Here is a 23,097-nt window from a genome sequence, read left to right as displayed (position 1 = left end):
TTTTTTTCTCTTCGTTGTTATAGCCGCCGTATTGAGTGTTATGATTCCTCCCATTGATTTGACTATTTATATATTTTTTGTATCTGTGTCATTGAAGTTTTACTGTTTTATGTGCATCTTATTTGCCATTGTGAAATTCAATCATATACAGAAATGTGCGAAAAATGGTTTAGCAACTCTTTCTGCGGGTCACATTATGTCAATGACTCTTTGAATCATTCAATCAACTGATTCGTTCAAAACGCTGATTCATTCAAGAATTAGAAAAGAAACAAGTGACAGTCATTATGAATGAGTTGTTGAATCATTCAATCAATTTGCTAAAAAACACTAAACAAGTGGCATTATGAGTCATCGAATTATTTATTCAAGCAATTCGTTCACTGTGATTCTTTCAGAAAATAAACAATTGGCTGTTTTTATAAATGAGTCATTGAATCATCCCCTTAATCAAAACACAGAGTCATTCAGAAAATAAAACAAATGGCTGTCATTATGAATAAGTTTCAGATGATTCAAATGATTTGTTCAGCACTGATTCTTTCAGTAAATAAACACGTGGCTGTCTTTGAGTCATTGAATCGTTCATTGAATCGATTTGTTCGAAACACTGATTCATTCAGAAAATAAAACGAGTGATTCATTATGAATAATTTTCAGATGATTCAAATGATTTGTTCAGCACTGATTCTTTCAGAAAAGAAACACGTAGCTGTCTGTGAGTCATTGAATCGTTCATTTAATCGATTTGTTCGAAACACTGATTCATTCAGAAAATAAACGAGTGATTCATTAGGAGTCATTCATTCATACGATTCATTCAACAACACTGATTCATAGAGGAGTGAGACAGAGTAACTCAATAATAATGTGTTTAAAATGTAAGTTACTCAATATTTGCTTGTTTATGGAGCTGCTGTATAGAAGCGGTATCGTAGCTGTGCTGTTTTCTGTTTCTCGTGTGATATTGCCGATATATCAGTCAATTGCTATGTGTTTTATAAAGAATGGAGTCTCTCAGGGGAGGTTCATTGTCTCGCTCATGGACAGACAAGTGGAAAATAATGCTAGTGTTTTTGCAGAAGGGGTTAGCGGGTCTTAAAGCGACTCTTGGGAAGGGCTTGTGTTGGATGCGTCTCAGAAGCTTCATGTTGGTTTGTTAATGGCTGACCTATTTCTGCTGCCATATGCTTCCTGGAAGGGATTTGCTTTGAAACATAAAAGCCAATGATTTGGATGGAGGAAGAAGATTATGAGCACATCGCTCCAGAAGATCTCGCATCTGTTGATATGAACGTCGGGAAATAGTCGCCGTGATGTGAAGCGCTCGTATTGATTTGTGTTTGTTATCGTCTGATTAGTCACTTTTACTGGGAGTTTTTGTGGTGTTGTATTAGATTAGGTTCTTTGCATTTGTTTGTTAAATTGTATCATTTGACTCTTCTGCTCACCAAGGCTGCGTTTATTTAATGAAAAATACAGTAAAATTAGTAATATTGTGAAATATTATTCTAATTTAAAATAACTGCTTTCTGTGTGAATATGTGTTAAACTGTAATTTATTTCTGTGATGCGCAGCTGTATTTTCATCATCATTACTCCAGTCTTCAGTGTCACATGATCTTCAGAAATCATTCTAATATGCTGATTTGATGCTCGAGAAATATTTCCGATTATTAGCAATGTTAAAAATAATCATAATTTTTAATTTCACCCCAAACGTTTGTAGTACAGTTTACACAAAAATATGATAATCATGTTATCATAATGATTTCTGAAGATCATGTGACACTGAAGACTGGAGTAATGATGCTGAAAATACAGCTGCGCATCACAGAAATACATTACAGTTTAACACATATTCACATAGAAAACAGCTGTTTTAAATTGTAATAATATTTCATAATTTTACTGAATTTTTGGTCAAATAAATCCAGTCTTGGTGAGCCGAAGAGTTTTGACTGGTAGTGTGTGCATTTCTGGGAAAGATTATTTTAAGACCCTATGAAGCCAAACCTTTTAAATTCTTCGATTCTTAAAGGCTCTCTGAGGCTCTTTTGTTGACGTGATGTTGCACACGGTTGGAGTCGTCGTTATATGTGTTACTCATGGCTCATTTTTCCGATCCGGTTTATCAGGAAACTCCAGTGAGAACGGGAACTGGTTCTGTTGGAGCGGTTCACGTCTGTTTGTGTGTCTGATCTTGTCTGGCAGATCTTTGGCGCGGACCGAGCTTAATCACGAGTATCATCTGAGACTTCCTCAATTTTAGGAAAGCACATGACCGAGCGCTTTGAGGAACTGGAGGTTTGCAGAGCTGCTGTAATGCAGAACATGAGAAGCTTTGGCTGGTTTTGCTCGGCGTGACTGTGAAACTGAACGTCTCGCTGCGCTTCCTCTTCTTCTCCGGCCTCTCGTGATCTCGAGCGAAGGAGTTCTGGAGCGTTCTCCAGCTTCAGAATGCTGGCTGGGTCTGCACAAACCATCAGTCCAGGGTTATTCTGGTTGCTTGCGTAACCTTTGTGTGCTCAACGAGGGCACCATTCCCAATTCAACCCAGAATAACTCTCTGAGTGCGCTTTAGGACGTGTTCTTCAGGAAACTGCCTTTAGATGATATTTGATACATGTTGATTTGTTTGTAGTGGCTCCTTAAAGGGACAGATCAGCCACTAATGTTCATTCTGTCATCATTTATTGACCCTCATGTTGTCACAAACATGTTTTTATCTTCTATGAAACATAAAGGATATTTAAAAAAAATAAAATAAAAACTTTGACTTTCAATTTATTGGCAAAAAACACCATAAAACATCCATAAAATGAAAGTCAAAGAGTCCAGTGTTGTTTGGTTCTAAGAAAAATCTAATTATGTTATGTTCCACAGAAGACAGAAAGTCTCTTAGATCATTTCTCTGAAGCTCTTCAATCCTAGTTTAGAGTAAATTTTCAGTGCAGATCTGATTCTGGGATAATATGAGTGTACTAGTAATATGAATTGAATGGGAGTAAACTGAAACAAAAACCAGTCATAAGGGTCAATTTTTGAAATTGAGATTTATGCATCATCTGACAGCTGAATAAATGAGCTTAACATTGATGTATGGTTTGTTAGGATCGGACAATATTTGAAAATCTGGAATCTGAGGGTGCAAAAAAATCTAAATATTGAGAAAATCATCTTTAAAGTTGAAGATCCCGCTCCACTCGTAAATTAATTTTTGATTAGTAATATGCATTGCTAAGAACTTCATTTGGACAACTTTAAAGATGATTTTCTCAATATTTAGATTTTTTTGCACCCTCAGATTCCAGATTTTCAAATATTGTCCTATCCTAACAAGCCATACATCAATCTATTTATTCAGCTTTCAGATGATGCATAAATCTCAATTTAAAAGAATTGACCCTCATGACTGGTTTTGTGCTCCAGGGTCACATATTGTGCAACTTCTGAAAAATGTGTAAAGTTTGAATGTTACCATGTTAGTATTGCATTTACCCCTTTTTTTATAAAAAAAATTGAGAAACTCTTTGAAATTTCAAATTAGACATGAACCACACCAAAAAAACTATTATACAAAATATACATATTTTTTCAATATTGAGAAGGAAATTTCTTTCATTATATAATTGTGTGAAATTTATAGCAACATATAAATTCAATCATTAAATTCCATTCATTCCAAAGGGGTTAATACCAGTAATTCTTAAATTATAAGTCATGAGTGCTCAAAACAGTCCAAATTTATGAAACGTGCGTATTTATTTCCAACAAAACATCAAAACAACATAAATATTACTCTGAAAAGTTTTCACACAAAATAAACTCATTTTACTTTCATAAAAGTGATGCATTTTTCATGCTGCAATGGTTCATCAATAGATGCACATATGCATGTTCATCAATAAAATTCAGTCCCAAAAGTGTGAGATATGCAGAAAAGGTGAGCTATATTTTACAAAAGTGTTTTGACACTCATATAACTTTATATAATTTTACAAAAAGTATTTTTGACACCTAATAAACCCTTTTCACAAGTCTGTGATGACGTGTTTAACAGTCATCAGCATCGTAAATGTTTAAATTTAGATTTTTTTAAAAATATATATATATGGGTCAAAGACGAAAAAAGGTTTAAGCATAAAAACAAGTGTAATACTGCTTTAAATTGTTGTTGTTTTTCCTCAAAAAATTTAAAAGTTTTCTGTTTAATTTAATTGCGATTTTGTTATTGTTTTTCTGAGCAAAAAATAAATATCATACATTTTTCCCTGATTTACAGAAGAGACCCACTAAAATGTCATTCAGTGTAACAATCTCATCAGGCATATTTACAACAAACAAACATCAATTTATTACACATTAAAAGACTAATTACTTTCACCCCAAATACTAATTAGTTGTAATTTAACATTTTTAAAATGTGCCACTATCCTAGGTTTGGCCCATTTGTCAGTAAGAATTTTTTACCCATTTAAAACACAATAAAATTTTATATGCTCCCTTATTCTTTTATATATTTTAATATGTGCACGTCAAAATAAGCATGAATTTTTACATAAATATTGTGTTACAAAAATGACCCGGACATGAAAAGTGTAACTTTAAAAAAAAAAAAAAAAAAAGTAAATATATTGTTTATTTTAAAGGTCTTGAAGCATTTAATAAGTTTCGTTCTCTTTCTAAAAACTGCATTTTTTAGAAATGATGTTCCCGAATGCGTTTTAAGGGTTGAACTCTTACAATATTTTTCCAGAGGAAGGATCTGAGACTAACATGCTACTTCAGTGAAGCATAACTGAGAATTGCCTGAGCTCTGAGCGATTCAATAGTCCTCGAGCGGCTACATCATTAACAACTCTTAACGCACAACATCTATTTGTAATAATCGGGGTAAATATTAATACTAGTTTCTGGCTGTTTGGTTTTACCGTGTGTAATTGTTCTTCAGCCGTCAACCCTCAATTAATTTGCTGCAAATGTTGTTAATCAGTGCGTCATTATTCGTTCATGAGAGCTGATTAGATGTTTCTGGTGAAACATAATGAAGAATGTGAATGTATAGCCGGAGAGTGTAATCTTCAATCACGGCCTCATTCGTTTCTCTGTCTCTGTGTTGTGTGAGATGCTGGACCAACGGTTGAGGACAAAACCCCTCTACTTCTAATCAGCTTAATGTTGGCTTATTCAGAGAGTGTCTTTGAGAGGGGTATAGAGGAGGCTGTTAAGGCAGGTTGGTGATTAACAAACGTCAGTAGACTTTGAAATCTGGTTGTGTTGGGATAGAAAGTTCTCGCAGGTGTCTGGGTCGGACCGGCGTTCGCTGCTTCCAGTTTTTTCCCATCGCTCTCTTGTCGTCCTCATTCTTAGCCCAGGTCTGCAGATGTTTTGTGAGCTCTGAAAGAGAGAAGTTCAGGCATGCTTTGCATTTTTAGACCCTCTCGTGAAGCTTTAGTTCCTCTAAGCTCGTTTTGAGGACGTGAGAGACTCTTGACTCTGTGAGAGTGCATGGACAAAATCAACCAGATAAGACTAGTTAGTCTTGAGGAAGCCTGGTACAGTTAGGCTGGTTTAGGGTCATGGTGACCAAATGTCTTTGAATTGAGTATGACAGCAGTGAAATTAAGACATTAATGTAAGGGGCCATTCACGTTCAAAAAAAGATGAGGGAAGTGGAATACAAAAAAAAATTCACTTGATTCAACTTGATGAACATTTAAAGCAGCAATTGAACTCAAGTTTTAGTTTATAATCAGATTGGCTGTGCAAGTCATTTCAACACATCTTGTCTAGATGAATCTTGTGTAACTTAAAAAATTTAATTATTTTGAGTTGTAGTATTGGAAAAATGTTGGCATGACTCATTTTTACAGTAAATGTGGAAAAAACGCAAGTTCTAAAGATGTTTTTTTTAAATTGCAAAAACTCAGCACACACTGTCAACACATGAAAACCTTATACAACTTGATGAACATTTAAAGCAGCAATTGAACTCAAGTTTTAGTTTATAATCAGATTGGCTGTGCAAGTCATTTCAACACATCTTGTCTAGATGAATCTTGTGTAACTTAAAAAATTTAATTATTTTGAGTTGTAGTATTGGAAAAATATGTTGGCATGACTCATTTTTACAGTAAATGTGGAAAAAATGCAAGTTCTAAAGATGTTTTTTTTAAATTGCAAAACTCAGCACACACTGTCAACACATGAAAACCTTATACACTGTGTTGAAGTCTTTGGCACATAAGATGCTTGACAAAAACATTTGTTTTAAGACTTTTACTTTAATGTGCCAGTAGGAAACTTCTCCGAGATGCTTGGAAGAACAACCAGTCGCCAAGATACAGTACTTCGAGAAGTTGTAAGGGTTAATTATTAATCATATTGATATTTGGTGCATCCACCCTTTGCTTTGTCCCAAATACACCTGTGCACCATTTTTAAGAAAGTTTGCTGGTAGGTTGTTCTAACGTCTTGGAGAAATTCTTTCTACAGTCAAATATAGTAGTCAACATTTGAAGTGGATCAAAAAAGTTCATCAAAGTTGACTTAAGACAAGAACGCTTTTTAGGTTTTAGGACAACTTTGATGAAAGGTTTTGATCCACTTCAAATGTTGACTAGTGTATAAATAGCCAAGTGTTTTTGTGAAGCATCGAATATGCCGAAGTGTTTAGCACAGCGCTTTACATTCTCCACTTGCACACCTTTAGATGCTCTGTAACTCTCTTTGGGTGAAAATATCTGCCGAATGTTTAAAAGATCTTTCAGTATCATGCCGCGCCAACACTGGTAGAGCTCGCAACACCAAGATCATGGGTTGAATTCTTATACACTGTGCTGAAGTCTTTGACACATTAGGTGCTTCACAGAAACATTTAAGTTTTTTGTTCTGGTGCTTTAGTGTGTCTTCAAGATGCTTGGAACAACCGACCTGCAAGTTACAGTACTGCGAGAAGTTTGTTTTTGAAAGTGATGTCGTAAAGGATTATGTACATTATTTATCACATCAATATTTGGTGCATCCACCGTGATATTTCAGTTTTTCTTTTTTAATAAATCTGCAAAAATGTCAACAATTCTGTGTTTTTCTGTCAATATGGGGTGCTGTGTGTACATTAATGAGGAAAAAAAATTAACTTAAATGATTTTAGCAAATGGCTGCAATATAACAAAGAGTGAAAAATTTAAGGGGGTCTGAATACTTTCCATACCCACTGTATATAGCCAAGTGTTTTTGAGAAGCATATAATGTGGCAAAGTTTTAAGCACAGCTCCTCTTGCACACCTTGGATGCTCTGTAAATCACTTTGGGTGAAAGCATCTGCAGAATGTTTAAAAGTTCTTCCAGTATCACACTGAAAGAGGTCCCAACACTGGTAGAGCTCGCAATACCAAGATCATGGGTTCAGTTCTCATACACTATGCTGAAGTATTTGACACATTAGGTGTTTCACAGAAACATTGAAGTTGTTTGATCTGGTGCTTTAGTGTGTCTTCAAGATGCTTGTAACCTCTGACCTGCGAGAAGTTTGTTTTTGAAAGCAATGTCGTAAAGATTATGTATGTTATTTATCACATCAATATTTGGTGCGTCCACACTTTGCTTTGTCCCAAATACACCTGTGCACCATTTATAAGAAAGTTTGCTGGTAGGTTCTTCTAACGTCTTGGAGAAGTTTCCACAAGTGTTGTAGCCAAGTGTTTTTGAGAAGCGTCTAATGTGGCAAAGTCTTTAGACCAGCGCTGTACATTCTCCACTTGCACACCTTTGGATGCTCTGTAACCAACATTGGGTGAAAGCTTCTGCAGCATGTAAAATGTGATATGTTTTTTTTTAAATCCCAAGATGTTGAAAATATGGCAGGCTGCGCTCAGGCTGGCACGCCAGAAGGTTTTTTCCCTGTGCTTCTGCTGAGCTGTGCAGGCTGAAGGTTTTGGGTGCATTACATCTGCTAGATAGATTTCTGTCAGCTGCTCTCCAGTGGCAGCGAGAGGATCAGATCTGTGAGTCCATGTTACGCTCTGCCTGAACACCTCAGCACACATTGCTGCTCTTAAAATGGCTGCCCTTGAAGCTCAAAGGATCTGTGGCGCTCAGTGGCTGTCCGAGCCACGCCAAGCACATGAAAGCTTTACAAATTTCACCCCATTAGCCTGGAAGTATCTGACGCTCCGGCGGATGGGCTGCTAGGTGCAATTTGTGTTGTTTTATGTCTGCTATTTTTTGCATTTGTGTTTTCCTCCTCTACCAGACTTCATGGTTTGTCCAGATATGGCTGTCGAGATGAGTGTAAGTTTGCTCTCGAGTGCTGGAACACATCAGGGCGGAGCTGAAACTCGACCTCGAGAGACAATGGGCGAACCTGCCCTGGGACACACTGGCAGTGTTGTTGAGAATGAAGGTTGAAACCAGTGTCTGCTTTTACCGTTTGAGGCCATAGGTGTGAGAGCTCGGATGTCTTTATTCTCGACAAGAGAGATCTTCTCATCTATCAGGAATTCCAACCATTCAGCCATGAAACCCGTTTTCAGTCTAGTGTCTGTATAACTATTGCATTTGCCAATTTGATGGGTTTTAACCCTTAAGTATTAAACCCATGATGTGATATTGCCGTCGTTTTAGTATTTTCATCAGGTGGGTGAAGCAACAATGATGTAGGATGGGACTTAATTTGATAACACTTTATTTTGATAGTCCACTTTAGAAATTTGGTTGACTTTAATTAAACTAGCAATCGTTAGAGTATTAGTAGACTGTCTGCTTAATATCTGCTAACAGACATTCAACTGACTATAAGTAACTTTGCAAGTACATTATTCAACTAACCCTAACCTAACAGTCTACTAATACACTAATGAGCGTTAAGTAACATGTAGTTGCAAAGGTACCTATAGTTAGTATAATATCTAAAGTTCACTATCGAAATCAAGTGCAACCCTTAATTTTATCTATCAGGGTTTGTTTGCACCATGAAAAGACAGTTAATATTCTTCAGTATTATTTTTACCCAACCACGTGGCCTTGTATTAGCTTTTGATGAAAGCAAACAATCTTTTTTTTTGCTTTAGAATTGCATGAAATGATATTCGTGCAAAATAGGAACAGTGAAATTTATTAGTGAATTTTGAATCATATTTAAGGCACGTGTTCTATGATAACTATTGTTCATACATTTGTGGCTCTTATTTTAATAACAATTGCAGGTCCTTGATTGTATTTTGGTCCCTTTTCTTTGTGAATTAAGAGTCTAATCACTGATTTGATATCAATTCATCCTCACAACCGGGGGAAAATGGTCTATTGTGCCTTTAGAATGACTGACTAAGATCCAAGTAGAATCTATTTTGTTTGGTTTTACAGCAATCAAGGCCTCCTCTAATGTGTAGCGTTGCACTAAACCCATATAACACTGGCCTTGACATTGAGGCCTTTTCTTGCAGAAATCATCCGCAGAATGTGTCCTAGCCAGCCAAGGCTGAAGATTTACTCTGGTTTGTGTTGATGGCTTTCAGATCTGCAGCGCTGGTACCGTGCTGTACGACTGCTAAATGCATTCCTGTTGTTGAGTTCATGCTAATATTCATGTCCTTGCCACACAGATCAGATAGAGAATGACCCATGATGAAAGAAAAACATGTTCGTTGTTTCTGTACATGGTCTTTTACTGTTGCTTGGTATTGTAGAGAAAAGCGGCAGTTGTGGTTTTATATGTATTTTTGGATATAAGGTTTACATGAGGTTAGTGCTGAATTAGTTTTATTCAAATCATATGTTCCTAACATACTCTCTAATTTCTGGCTCAGTTTGTAGATTTTCATGGAAAAGTTTTATTGGTTTATGAAAATGTTCAGTGCAATCTAATGAAATATTGCAATATTCCCAAATACAGCAGGGATTTGAGCACGGACAGCATGCGTATGTGCTGAATTTGGCAGCTGTGCGAGTATTAATGAAAAAGTATTGATCAGGGACGGAATTATACTTTGTTTCAGCTCATTGATTGGCGTCGTTGCCGGGTGCTCTTAGGTCACAGGACATAATAATGCCACCTCCAAGTGATGGCCCGCCCCATAATCCTTTGTGTTTGCACTGCATATCTGAAGCCCTGAGCGTTCCTCATCCCTCGGCGGATTCACTCAATCTTATTTCAGAAGGGCTTGATGCAATCTGATGGAACATGCTGATGTAAATACCAAGGCCCACTGGTGTGCTCCAGCTGAGGCTTATCCCTGGGTAATAAAAAAAATGGAACAAATCAGCCCATAATCCCTCCTCAGCTATTGTTCTTGGAGCAGACTGACCACTCGCCAAAAAAAGAAACATTCTTCTGTTGAATTCTGCCTTGTCAGAATTTCAGATTGCTTTCGACTTGCTGTGAAATACAATGCTGCAAAATTTCCTTTCCAAGTGTTTGTTTACAGCCTGTGTTTCTGTACTCTTACCCCTTTCTTTTCTTTCTGTCCCTAACCAGGTTTCCCTGATTTTCCAGGGAGTCCTAAGCAATGGAAGTGCTGCAGTGCGATGGCTGTGATTTCCGTGCAGAGTCGAACGATGAGCTCAAGGCGCACATACAAGACGTCCACACGGCCTTCCTGCAGCCCACAGAAGTGGGAGAAGGTGACGAGTCACCCAGACGGTCCAGGTCAAACTCATTAAACTCCCTCAGCCAAACAGAGGACGAGGAAGACTTGAGCAATCACAATTACGACTCGTTGAAAAAGGAAGCAGGTATATCAACATTTGTGATTCAGAAATAATGACACATTAGCAGTTAAAAAAACTACATCAGAAGAGCTAAACTTGTTTGAAATAGTTTGTCTTTCTCTGTTCATGTTTCAGGTGTTAAACCCTTTAACAAAGACCTTGGGCACATCTCCGGTTCAAAGAAAGTGAAACACATCCAGTCAGCAAAACCTTCAAACAAAACGTCAACTCCATTTTTCCAGTGCAAGTTCTGTGTGCGGTACTTCAGATCCAGCTCTCTTCTCAGTGAACACACCAGGAAGGTCCATGGAGAAGCAAGCGATGAGAGATCCCTCAAAACTTCCAAGCAGGCCAGCTGCAGCGCTACAACTTATGATGGTGTAGGAATGGTCTTTTCCTGCCAGTATTGCACTTATAAATCCCCACACAGAGCACGGATTCTGAAACACCAAAACATGCATCACAAAGAAGGTCTACCAGGCCACTCGGCTCCTCCTGTTGGAGCAGAGGTTTTGGATTTGCACTCTGACGCCTCCTCCATTGAAGAACAATGTGAAGAGTCGCCAGGGGATGTAGAACGTAATGTGCTGGAATCTATGATCAAACCCCAGTCAAGAGGAGGCTTTGACTGTGAGTGGTGTGGATTTCAGACATCGCAAAGGCAGCAGTTAGCCGATCACATGATGAAGAAACACCGCAACATGGTGAAGATCATGGTATCCTTGCAACAGCCCAAATTGCAGGACGGAAGTGCGGGATCCAGCAAGTCTGATTCTACTTCATCCAGGAGAAGCACTCCAACCAATTTGAACCTGAATGATCTAGCGTGCAATGAAGGTTCCTCCGCAAATGCCTCGTCAATCAAAGGATCCTCTGGCAATGCATCTCTCAAGGCCACTTCAGGGATATCAAGTTTTCAGTACTCACAGCTCACAGCAAAAATACCTAACAGCACAGGATCTTCCATACTGTCAGAGAGATCGACTTTCACCATGTCAGATATGTCAAGGTCTGGCATGGATCTAGATGCCAGCATGCTGAATGATTCCAGAAGCAGTTCAGATGATGAACTCTGTGACTTGGATGATCCCAGTTACATGGAGTCAGCTGAGGATTCTACTAAGCTGCTTCTGTCAGAAGAGGATAATGACCTGCTGGAAACTAAAGGAGTTCCATTCAAAAGACACATGAACAGGTTCCAGTGCCCTTTCTGCTCCTTCTTGACCATGCACCGACGTAGTATTTCTCGTCACATAGAGAACATACACTTATCTGGCAAAGCTACGGTGTATAAATGTGACAAGTGCCCCTTTCTTTGCACCAACCCTCTAAAACTTGACACGCACAAACAATGTCACGGTGGGTCTTCTGAATGGAACACTATGGACTTAACCAGCGAAAGTGTAGATGGTCCGGCTGAACGCTCCGTGCCAGTGAACGGAGGAAATGGCAGCTCTAAAATCAATGGGAAAAAATCCAGCACAGTCGAGGAACAGCAGGGTCCTCATCGGTGCTCACTGTGTAACTTTTCCACCATCACACTGAAAGGTCTACGTGTCCACCAGCAACACAAACACTCATACTGTGATGGAACACAAGTCACGGGTCAAGAGGGCTCGTCCAATGAGCAGCAAGATTCTGAATCCGAATCCTCGAGCTTCGTTCAGAAAACTCAGACCTCAATCCTTGGATTTTCAACCAAGAAGCATCTTATTGGGAAGACAGCAAGAAAGTCCATCAACGATTTACCCTTGGATCTCTCTCCTGTCAAAAAACGGACAAGGATTGATGAAATCGCAAACAATCTCCAGAGCAAGATTAGTCAAAGCCAACAGCACGAAGATGTGATTAACCTTGAGGAGATGGACGACGATGTGGAGGAGAATGGGAATCACATCGATTTAGAAACAAGTAAAGAGAGAGAATCCACTGATGCTCGAAGTCAGCACTACACCTTCAACACTCAGCACCTTCATGTTAGAAATTCTGGAAGTGTTCAGACAGAGCGTGGTGTTGGGAAAAGAAAACGCAATCTGCAGTCCAAGCTTGGCTCAAGAAACATTCCTGTTCAAGTAACCATTTCTGATGAAGACGACAATTACAGTGCCTCCTTGGAATCTAAAGATGCCCAAGATCAAAGCAGTCAAGATAGCAGAGAGACATATCAAGACAACACTGAATACAATACTGAAGAACCTGGGAACCTGTTCTACTGCAAACATTGTGAGTACCAAAACAAGTCTGCTCGCAGTGTTAGCACACACTACCAGAGGATGCACCCTTATATCAAGTTTAGCTTCAGATACATCCTAGACCCAGAGGATCAGAGCGCAGTCTTCCGTTGTCTCGAGTGCTTCATCGAATATAACAACTTTAATGATCTGCACCAGCACTATATGACACACCATCCAGAAGCAAGCAACGTTTTGAACTTTAATCAGCCAGATCTGGTGTACATGTGCCGTTTCTGTTCCTACACAAGTCCAAATGTGCGGAGCCTGATGCCCCACTATCAAAGAATGCACCCTTCAGTGAAGATCAACAATGCCATGATCTTCTCCAGCTACATGGTCGATCAGCCTCATAAGGGTTCTGCTGAATCCCAAACACTGAGGGAAATCTTGAATTCTGGGCCCAAGAGTTTCAGATCCTCCTCATCTGGGTCCAGATCATCATCCAGTCCAGCTATCAAAAGCATCTGCAAAACGCCAGAAGCAAACGCTGAGGCTGAAGCTTTTCAAGAAAGTCTGGGTGGTAATGTGGTGGTTTACGACTGTGATGTCTGTTCTTTCTCAAGTCCCAACATGCACTCAGTATTGGTCCATTATCAGAAAAAACACCCCGAGCAAAAGGCCTCCTACTTCCGCATACAGAAGACCATGCGGGTCATATCTGTTGACCGAGCACAGTTGTCAAACAATTCAACCTACAGCCTGACGAGCACCCCCAAGTCTTCAAACGTCATCTTGCCTGTGGCTCTGGATGAAGACGTTTACTACTGCAAACACTGTGTCTACAACAACCGCTCTGTAGTGGGCGTTCTGGTCCACTATCAAAAGCGACATCCGGAGATTAAGGTGACGGCAAAGTACGTAAAGCAGGCACCCCCAACTCCGGGACTACTGAAACTCATGGATGAGTTACAGATCGCACCTCCTAAGCAGTTTCTGAAGCAATTCAACAACAACGGGACTGAAGGGTCAGGTAATTCCAACACTAAAGGAGCATCCGACAAAGGGGAACCTGAAATGCTGTTCTTCTGCCAACACTGCGACTACGGGAACCGCACTGTGAAGGGGGTCTTGATTCACTACCAGAAGAAGCACAGGGACGTCAAAGCCAATGCCGACCTCGTCCGTAGACACACGGCTGTGGTCAGGAGTCAGAGAGAACGAGCGCAGATGATCCAAGCGGGAAGTTCCACGTCCACTGCAACTGTAGCTACTGAAGCAGAAAAATCCAGGTCGTTGCGATCTTTGAAGTGTAGACACTGTGCGTACACATCTCCTTATGTGTATGCCTTGAAGAAGCATTTGAAGAAGGATCATCCTACTGTGAAGGCCACGGCCATGACGATCTTACACTGGGCTTATCAGGACGGTGTGTTGGAGGCTGGTTATCACTGTGAGTGGTGCATATATTCTCACGCTGAACCAAGCGGGTTGCTCATGCATTACCAAAGACGCCATCCTGAGCACAATGTTGACTACACCTACATGGCCAGCAAACTATGGGCTGGTCCTGATACTTCCACCAGCAGACAAGCTGGGAACTCTGAAACGAATCATTACCAATGCAGAGATTGTGCCTTTGAGGCGTGCTCCATCTGGGACATTACTAACCATTACCAAGCGGTGCACCCTTGGGCCATCAAAGGTGACGAGTCTGTCCTGCTCGACATTATCAAGGGAAACCAAGCACCTGATAAGCTGCTCCCACAACTGCCCAAAGGACACGTTTCCATGTCCAGTCCGTTCAACAGCAACCAGCAGGAAGAGGCTGCAGTTGAAGTCAGCCGCCCAACACATGAGCGACAGACTAATCTCTCTCTGTCTGCCACATCGTCTATCTCAAACAACTCTTACCAGTGCACCGTGTGCTTGTCTGAGTACAACAGTCTTCATGGGCTTCTGACCCACTATGGCAAAAAACACCCGGGCATGAAAGTGAAAGCTGCTGACTTCGCTCAGGAGGCAGACATCAACCCTAGCTCTGTTTACAAGTGCAGACAATGTCCGTATGTGAACTCGCGCATCCATGGAGTTCTCACACACTACCAGAAACGGCATCCTTCCATCAAAGTCACGGCTGAAGACTTTGCCAATGATGTCGAGCAGGTAAACGAGTTGGTTAACGAGGGGGATGAGCGATCTAAAACCCAGAGGCAGGGCTACGGTGCTTACCGCTGCAAGATGTGCCCTTACACACATGGCACTTTAGAGAAACTCAAGATACACTATGAGAAATATCATAACCAGTCTGCCGCAAACATGTTCAAAGCAACTGCCATGCAGTCGCTGACCAGAAGAGACAATTCGGTTGCTGAATGCAGCAGCAGCAGTGTGACCGAAGTCTCAGAGGCCTGTGACTTTGACCTCAAGCTTCCCGAAGTCGCGAAGAGTGACAAGCATGCATTGTTTAAATGTCAGCTGTGCAAATACTTCTGCTCCACCCGGAAAGGTATCGCTCGTCACTACCGTATCAAGCATAACAATGTCAGAGCGCAGCCCGAAGGGAAGAACAATGTCTTTAAATGTGCCCTCTGCTCCTACACCAACCCCATCCGCAAAGGCCTCGCAGCACACTACCAGAAACGGCACGACATTGATGCCTACTACACGCATTGCTTGGCAGCATCCAAGACGGTGGGGGAGAAACCGAACAAGGTGATGGTGCCCTTGGCATCAGAGGCAGAGGCTCCAGCGATGAGCGAAGAGCTAAGGCTTGCGGTGGACCGAAGGAAATGTTCACTCTGCTCCTTCCAGGCTTTCAGCAGGAAGAGTATTGTTTCTCATTACATAAAGCGCCACCCAGGAGTCTTTCCCAAGAAGCAGCCCTCCAGCAAACTGGGCCGTTACTTCACTGTGATCTATTCCAAGGAGGCCGAGAAACCTCCATCTACAGAGGAGGTGGAAGTCGTTGAAGTTAAGGATGAGGTGGAACCTGAAGGTGATGTGGACTGGCTCCCCTTTAAATGCCTGAAATGCTTCAAGCTTTCGTTCAGCGCGGCCGAGCTGCTGGTGATGCATTACAATGACTGCCACGACAAGGAGCTCAAGCGGGATTTCGTCACCATTCCGAGCCCCGCAGAAGATGGGACAGAGCTCTACCAGTGCACCCACTGTGAAATCAAATTCTTGACTCTTCCAGAACTCGGCGTCCATCTGATAAACCACAATGAGGATTTCCAGAAAAGAGCCATGAGGCTTGAACGAAGAAAACAGCTTCAAAGCAAGCAGAGGACGACAGAGCCGCCAGAAGCCAAGCCAGAAAATAAGGTGAGCTTAAAACACCTTGTAATGGGTAAAAGTGGTTATAATAGTTGAATAACCCGGGCCCGTATTTATCAAGCTTCTCAAAGTGCCATTTTATTCTTGAGAAAATTCAGTGATTGATCCATGTCTATGTCGTCATCCAAAATCCCGTTTGGGGCACAGCAAAGTGTCTTGAATCATCTCTAAGACTGACACTTAAGATTTTCTCCTACACTTCACTTAAATTACGACTGAGATGCTTGATCACTAACTTTTAATCGCAGCTTTGAGCCAAGAATTTTTTTTACTCTTAAGTCAATTCCTAGCAGTGTTTTTGTGAGTAATTTTCAGAGGCTTGATAAATACGGGCCCTGACTAACTTTCAAAACTGTATTCTGTGTGATTTTCTCTAGCATTGATCTGATTGCTTTAGGAACATAGGAAGTAGAATAACAGCAGAAGATGTTTTGGGTGTTAGTGTAGCTTTTACATTTGGATTTAACCTCGACCACCATATGCAAACAAGTACATTGCAAGCAGGCAACACTGGCGACATAATCTTCAGCTTCATTGATTGTAGTTGCAAGTGACAGAACAAAACTAGATTGCATCTAATGATCTTCTGTCGTCATTGTCTCTTCCTATAGGTGGATGGCACCCCCGATAAGACTCCCATCGGCTACAGGTGCAACTTCTGCGTGGAGGTCCACTCCACCCTCCGGGCCATCTGCAACCACCTGAGAAAGCATGTGCAGTACGGGGAGGCCAAGGAGGGACACGTGAAGGTACGAGCGTCCAAAGTTAAGGGCTTCAATCAAGGGCTTTTAAAAAGTATGAGTGCTTGATAAATCAATAAAGTGCTTAGTTTTCTCATCTGTTTTGGCATCTTATTAGATTTGTGCACAATATCTGAATCATTTTTTTCCTGAAGTGGCCTCTCTTCTTCTGCTCTATTCTAATAGCAAGTGCATTCACAGGCCGTTTGGACCTGTTTTTCCTTCCACTCAAGTGTTTTGTTCACTTGTTTGGATGGTTAGACCATTACAGTTCGACTGCACATTCAATGAAATGGACAAATAGAGCAAATCCTTGAGTATTGCAGAAGAAACAGGGAAAATGGACTAGTCCGGTGTTATGACATTTCCTTAAACTCGAGCGTTTTATTTCCTTGTGTGGGCATTCATGAGGACAGCCTTCAACATGTCATAAAGTTGGTCATGTAATTAAATCTAGCAGCCTTGTGTTACACGTTTTGCATATAAAGATTGAAGGATTTTCTTATTTCTGAAGCTCTTTTCTGAATGTGAAGCGGCCTTAGAATGTGTATTTAGAAGCCAACAATGTTGCTACCAACCTCTTGGAACAGCCTTTCTGTCAGGAGCGCACCTATGTCGCCTTAAAATGCATGTCTATGGACTTCAAAAGATTTTAGGTTAACATTTATATTAATGTAGAGAGGAAAGTGTGTTTCTTAGATCCACATTTAATCAACTTTCATCTACAGTAGTTGATCTAAAATGGTCCTGCAGTGTGACAAATGAATTTTTAAAAGTACAGAGCTTGTGAAATCTCTGTGCATAATTAAACCATGAATTGGCAAAATGCTGTTTAAAGAGCATAAATGTTAGTTTCAATTAGTTAATGCATGGTTGCAATATCTGTATTATAGTAGAAATGTGTGCCGTTTTGTACAGTGTAATGGTTTTTATAATGAGGACTTTCCTCATTAACCGTAGCGTTTAAGGTGGACTGTTTCTGCAAAGAGCTGCATTTAGACATGGCCGAGTCCAGTTTGTGTATCACAGAAGAATCCTGAGACTCTCGATGCAACCCTTCCGTCGTCTTGACAGTGTGGCGTGGAGAGAGGCGTGTAAGCGCCTTAGTGTTAGTATTCCACTGAGAGTGCCAGTGCTGGCAGGGAGGCCCAGGCCTGAGGATTTGAACGAAGCCCAGTGAGGATCAGCAGATGGGACGGATCGCACCGGACACTAGGGGGCAGCGCTCACGGCACAGAACACACACTCTGAACAGAGACACACGGGCAGGGATTCCCAAGGTTTTTCGTAAGCTGAAGCTCTTTGAGCGTGAAGTCCTCCTGAGAAGTTAATTCAGTAATTTATTTAAATAAAAAAAAAACCATTTGCATGCACGTTGGATAATATTCGCATCATGAAGTGTTTTAGTATGTGTTCAGTTTGTTTCATTTGTTTTTATTTTAAAATTGAAAAAAAAAAAAATCATTCAAGAGGTTACACTTTATTTTGATAGTCCACTTTAGACATTCTACTAACTATAAGTAACTGCAACTACATGTCAACTAATTCTCATTCATTTGCAACAGCATGTCTACTAACTCTCAGAGTGGACTGTTGGGTTAGGTTTAGGGTTAGTAGAATAAGTTGACATATACTTGCAAAGATTCTCATAGTCGGTGTGTTGTATGTTGTGGACTTACCAAAATAAAGTTTTAGAAGAAATTAAGCAGACAGTCTATTAATACTCTAATGACTGCTAGTTGACATTTAGTTGCAAAGTTACTTGCTGTTAGTAGAATGTCTAAAGTGGACTATCAAAATAAAGTGTTACCATGCAGACAATGACCTAAACGGGCATCATTTTTACAATTAAACAAAAACATTAATGTTAATATGGATGCAGAATGGATACATGCCATCAGTCCTAGAAACAAAATTCTCTACTTTTACAGAAATTTTGTATAATTAAAATGTTTATGATTTATTTAATTAGTTTTTCATTCAATTTGAATTCCAGTTTGGGAAACCTTGCACTGCTGCATAGAATACTGGAATACTGTGCTGCGCACTATTTATGTTATCATCGTTTTGAATCAGTATGCAATGTTACATGTTTAAAATAGTAATATGACCTCACTGTTGTGGCGTCTAGTTATTATGGGCATTTGGTTTGGTTATTTGTGTGAATTGTTTTTGTCTTTGTAATCGCATTGTGTTAAATATCAGTCTGATCAATATAATGATTCAAGAATGGGCTGTAAAGATAATAGTTGATCACTTTTTCAAAGGTCGAATCTGGTGCATTCTGCACAGACAGACTCGCATATTTATTTATTTTTTTAAATGTCTAAATGTATTTCTTTGGTTGTGTTTGTGCCTCTGATTGGCTGACGGTGCAGGAGCGTCTTATTTACATCCGTCTGAAGTGCAGGGTCAGTTCTCTCTCTGAGATGCTGAATTTCCTCTGGCTGTAAAGCAGCAGATGTCTCAGAAACACACAGGAACCTCTTGGCCATTTCTAAATAAGGAAAAAGGGATGTCCCGATAGAGCTCTCAGCCTCAGAGTGCTTTAATGGCCGTAATCAAACACGGATCATCTGTGCTTCAGTCCAGAGCTGATGATCACCTCCAAACCCGGAGAGAAATATCATATATCAGTGAGATTTATCAGGATTAATAAAGGTCAAGAACCTTAAATATGTCAAGAACATGACTAGTTTTGTTGTTTCACCACAAAATGAAGAATACATGTAAACTATATACTGTAAACATGTTTTTGAAAGAAGTGTCTTCTGCTCACCAAAGCGGCATTTAGCCTATGTGATCAAAAATACTGTAAAATTGTGAAATATTATTAAAATATAAATAGCTGTTTTCTATGTGAAATAATTTAATCCTGTGATGCGCAGCTGAATTTTTAGCATAATTTCTCCAGTCTTCAGTGTCACATCATCCTTCAGAAATCATTCTAATATGCAGTAGTTTATATATATATTACAGTAATGAGAATTAACGGTGGAATGTGTTTCATTGTCATGAAAATAATGTCACAATGCAAACGTCTTGCAGATTTGGTCCTTTACTGTATGAGTAATATCAGTGATTTCCTCTGACAGCAGGAAGCAGCAGAGATGCCTGTTGCCGTTCCCGTGGATGGAATCACCAACGGCGATGTGGAGGATGTGGTTGCCATGGACGCTGACCCATTGGAGACTGGTGCATCACCGGCTGACGTCACCATGGAGATGGAGGAGCCGGTGGCCGTGGAAACGGAGCCGATGGTTGGAGCGCTGGAGCCGGAGAAGGAGCATGTGGTTCCTGGGCATCCGTGCAGCATGTGCAATCGTATGTTCATGTCCATGCAGGGCTTGCGCTCTCACGAGAGGAGCCACACGGCCGTAGCGCTCGTCAACAGAAACGACAAATACAGCTGCCAGTACTGTCAGTTTGCCTCGCCGTTCAGACACAAGTGAGTGAGACCTCATATCAGAAGTCCCCTCAGTAAAACCCTTCAGAATAAAAACTCAGGACCTTTAAAAATATGCATTTTCACCATGTTATTTTAGGAATAAAATGTCCTACAAATCAGTGTGAATAATATATGAACAAACCCCTCAGTAAAAATCTTAAGAATATAGATGGGAATAAAACTGTAAAGTTTGGTGTATGTAAGTGCTGCTGAAGTGGAGAAAAAACTCATTTTGAAAAAAAAATGATTAAAATCTACTGACTTAAATAGATAAAGTGCAGCAAAAAACAAAGTGATTGATATATGAACAAATCCCTCTGTAAAAATCTTCAGAATATAGAGAGGAGCAAAACTGTAAGTTTTGGTGTATGTAAGTGCTGCTGAAGTGGAGAAAAAATCTAATTGCCTTTAAAAATATGCATTTTCACCATGTTTTTTAGTAATAAAATGTCCTACAAATCAGTGTGAATAATATATGAATAAACCCCTCAGTAAAAATCTTCAAAATATAGATAAGAATAAAACTGTAAGGTTTGGTGTGTATAAGTGGTGCTGAAGTGGAGAAACAAACTCATTTTGAGAAAACGGCATAAAATCTACATACTTAAATAGGATAAAGTGCAATAAAAAAATCAATCGAATGATATATGAACAAACCCTTCAACATGAACAAAAATCTTCAGACAATAGACAGGAATAAAACTAAGTTTTGGTGTATGTAAGTGCTGCTGAAGTGGAGAAAAATATGCATTTTCACCATGGTTTAGAATTAAAATGCTGTATAAATCAGTGTGAATTATATATGTACAAACCCCTCAGAAAAAGATTCAGGATATAAGTTTTGGTGTGTGCAAGTGTTACTAACTGGAATTGAAATCTATCAACGCAAGTAGATAAAGAGCAATAAAATAAAAGCTTAAATTTCCACTACTCTGAAAAAACACACTATGAAAAGCCAAAAAGCCCAAAAGTTCAAAATTGACCAATGCAGGAAAAAACTATGTTTTTGCCTGTAGTGCCTCGCCTTAAAGCACTAAAATAATAAACATTCTTTGTGAATTCTTTGTCTCTTACATCAAACAAAGAGAGGAGGTGATAAATAGATAAATACAGAAAATCCTGAGGGAAAACGTATGTGAGATGTAGATTGTGCACGCACTGGAGTGTCACGTCTCCTCATTTACTTCCTGTGAGAATGGCAGATATTTTGACAGAGCTGTTAGTCTCGTCTGAAACGCAGGACCTTTGTTTGGTTCCCTGGAGTAAATCCTCCTTCACTGGATGTTCCGTGACCCAGAAAAGCTGCCACATTCATGTGCCACACGGGAACCGCGGATAAAAAACACTGATTCCCCAGATCCCTGTCGGAGACGGCTGTTTTGTCAGAGTCTCAGCGCTAAAGCAGGGATCTTCTGCCGAGAGGTGTTCCTTTCACAGATCTTTAGGGTTATCATTAGACGCATCCCGGTCGATTCACTTTTTCTGCCTGTCCTTGTGGAATCATTCAGACGTTCTGAATCTTCCTGAAGCGTCTGCTGACGGCACACCTGTGACACCTGCTGAGCGTTAGTGCGTGCTTTACGTATTTATTTTATTTGTAGTTTTTATGAGAATAGAGGACGGGAAGTGATAGAGATTGGGAAATCAAACCTGTATCGCCCACATGAGCTTCAGAGCGTGTGCACGACAGTGTTGTTATTGTTAACTAAAACTGTTAAAAATATATATATATATAAATATTAGTTGAATTTTTGTATTTTATTTATTTGTTTATTTCATCATTTTCATTAATCAGGTGGGTATTATTAGTAGTATGTTCTTTTCATTCTTTGTTGAATGTAATTGTACAGTTTGTTTTTGGATAATTAAAAAAAGCAAAATAGGGAATTTATTTTGTAAAATTCAAAAACATGAATAAAAAATTATTATTGCCTTGGCAACTGACTGAAATTAAATTAAGTTGAAGTGTTAAAATTGTTAAAACTAAAACTGAAATAAAAATAATTCTAAATAGAAATATAATTGAAAAAACTAATAAACAAAACTACTAAATCTTAAACTGAATTTTAAATGAAAACGTAAATATATAAAAGTTCATTCAAAATATCAATTATACTGTAATGGTATATAAATAATACTAAAATAACACTGATGCATTAAGCACTAGGCTGTGGCTCCATCTTACTGAACAAAATGTCAAGTGGAAAATAACTGAATGTCGCTCATTAAGGATTTAGCAACTCTCTTTTTCCATTTTAATCTGATGCTTTTTTCTCCTCCATATGTGTGTTTCTGACCGCTGTCTTTTCTCTCCAGTCTGGACCGTCACGTCCAGTCACACCACGGACATCAGAAGCCCTTCCGCTGTAAGTTCTGTCCCTTTAAATCCTCCTACCTGAGCCGCCTCAAGAGCCACCTGCACAAAGCACACGCAGGTGAGACACTACATGCACACACACACACACACATATGCACGCACACACACACACACACACACACACACACACACATATGCACGCACACACACACACACACACACACACACACACACATATGCACGCACACACACACACACACACACACACACACACACATATGCACGCACACACACACACACACACACACACACACACACATATGCACGCACACACACACACACACACACACACACACACACATATGCACGCAC

The 23,097-nt window shown here is 39.8% G+C and overlaps 1 protein-coding gene across 1 annotated transcript in view; it reads left to right on the top strand.

Moving 5' to 3' along the window:
• The window catches only part of LOC107717752 (zinc finger protein 462-like), a 50,227-nt gene that overhangs the window by 12,393 nt on the left and 14,737 nt on the right, over positions 1-23,097 (top strand). Inside the window, exons 2-6 of the mRNA XM_016524587.1 lie at positions 10,478-10,734; positions 10,846-16,208; positions 16,832-16,969; positions 20,056-20,408; positions 22,725-22,843. Of these exons, the coding sequence (XP_016380073.1) occupies positions 10,509-10,734; positions 10,846-16,208; positions 16,832-16,969; positions 20,056-20,408; positions 22,725-22,843 (6,199 nt within the window). The 5' untranslated portion in view covers positions 10,478-10,508. The remainder of the gene's footprint in view (positions 1-10,477; positions 10,735-10,845; positions 16,209-16,831; positions 16,970-20,055; positions 20,409-22,724; positions 22,844-23,097) is intronic.

Source organism: Sinocyclocheilus rhinocerous, unplaced genomic scaffold (assembly GCF_001515625.1).
Source record: "Sinocyclocheilus rhinocerous isolate Xijiao unplaced genomic scaffold, SAMN03320098_v1.1 scaffold693, whole genome shotgun sequence".
Lineage (NCBI taxonomy): Eukaryota > Metazoa > Chordata > Actinopteri > Cypriniformes > Cyprinidae > Sinocyclocheilus > Sinocyclocheilus rhinocerous.
The sequence above is the reverse complement of the archived record's forward strand: the minus strand, read 5'-3'. Positions and strand labels throughout refer to the sequence as shown.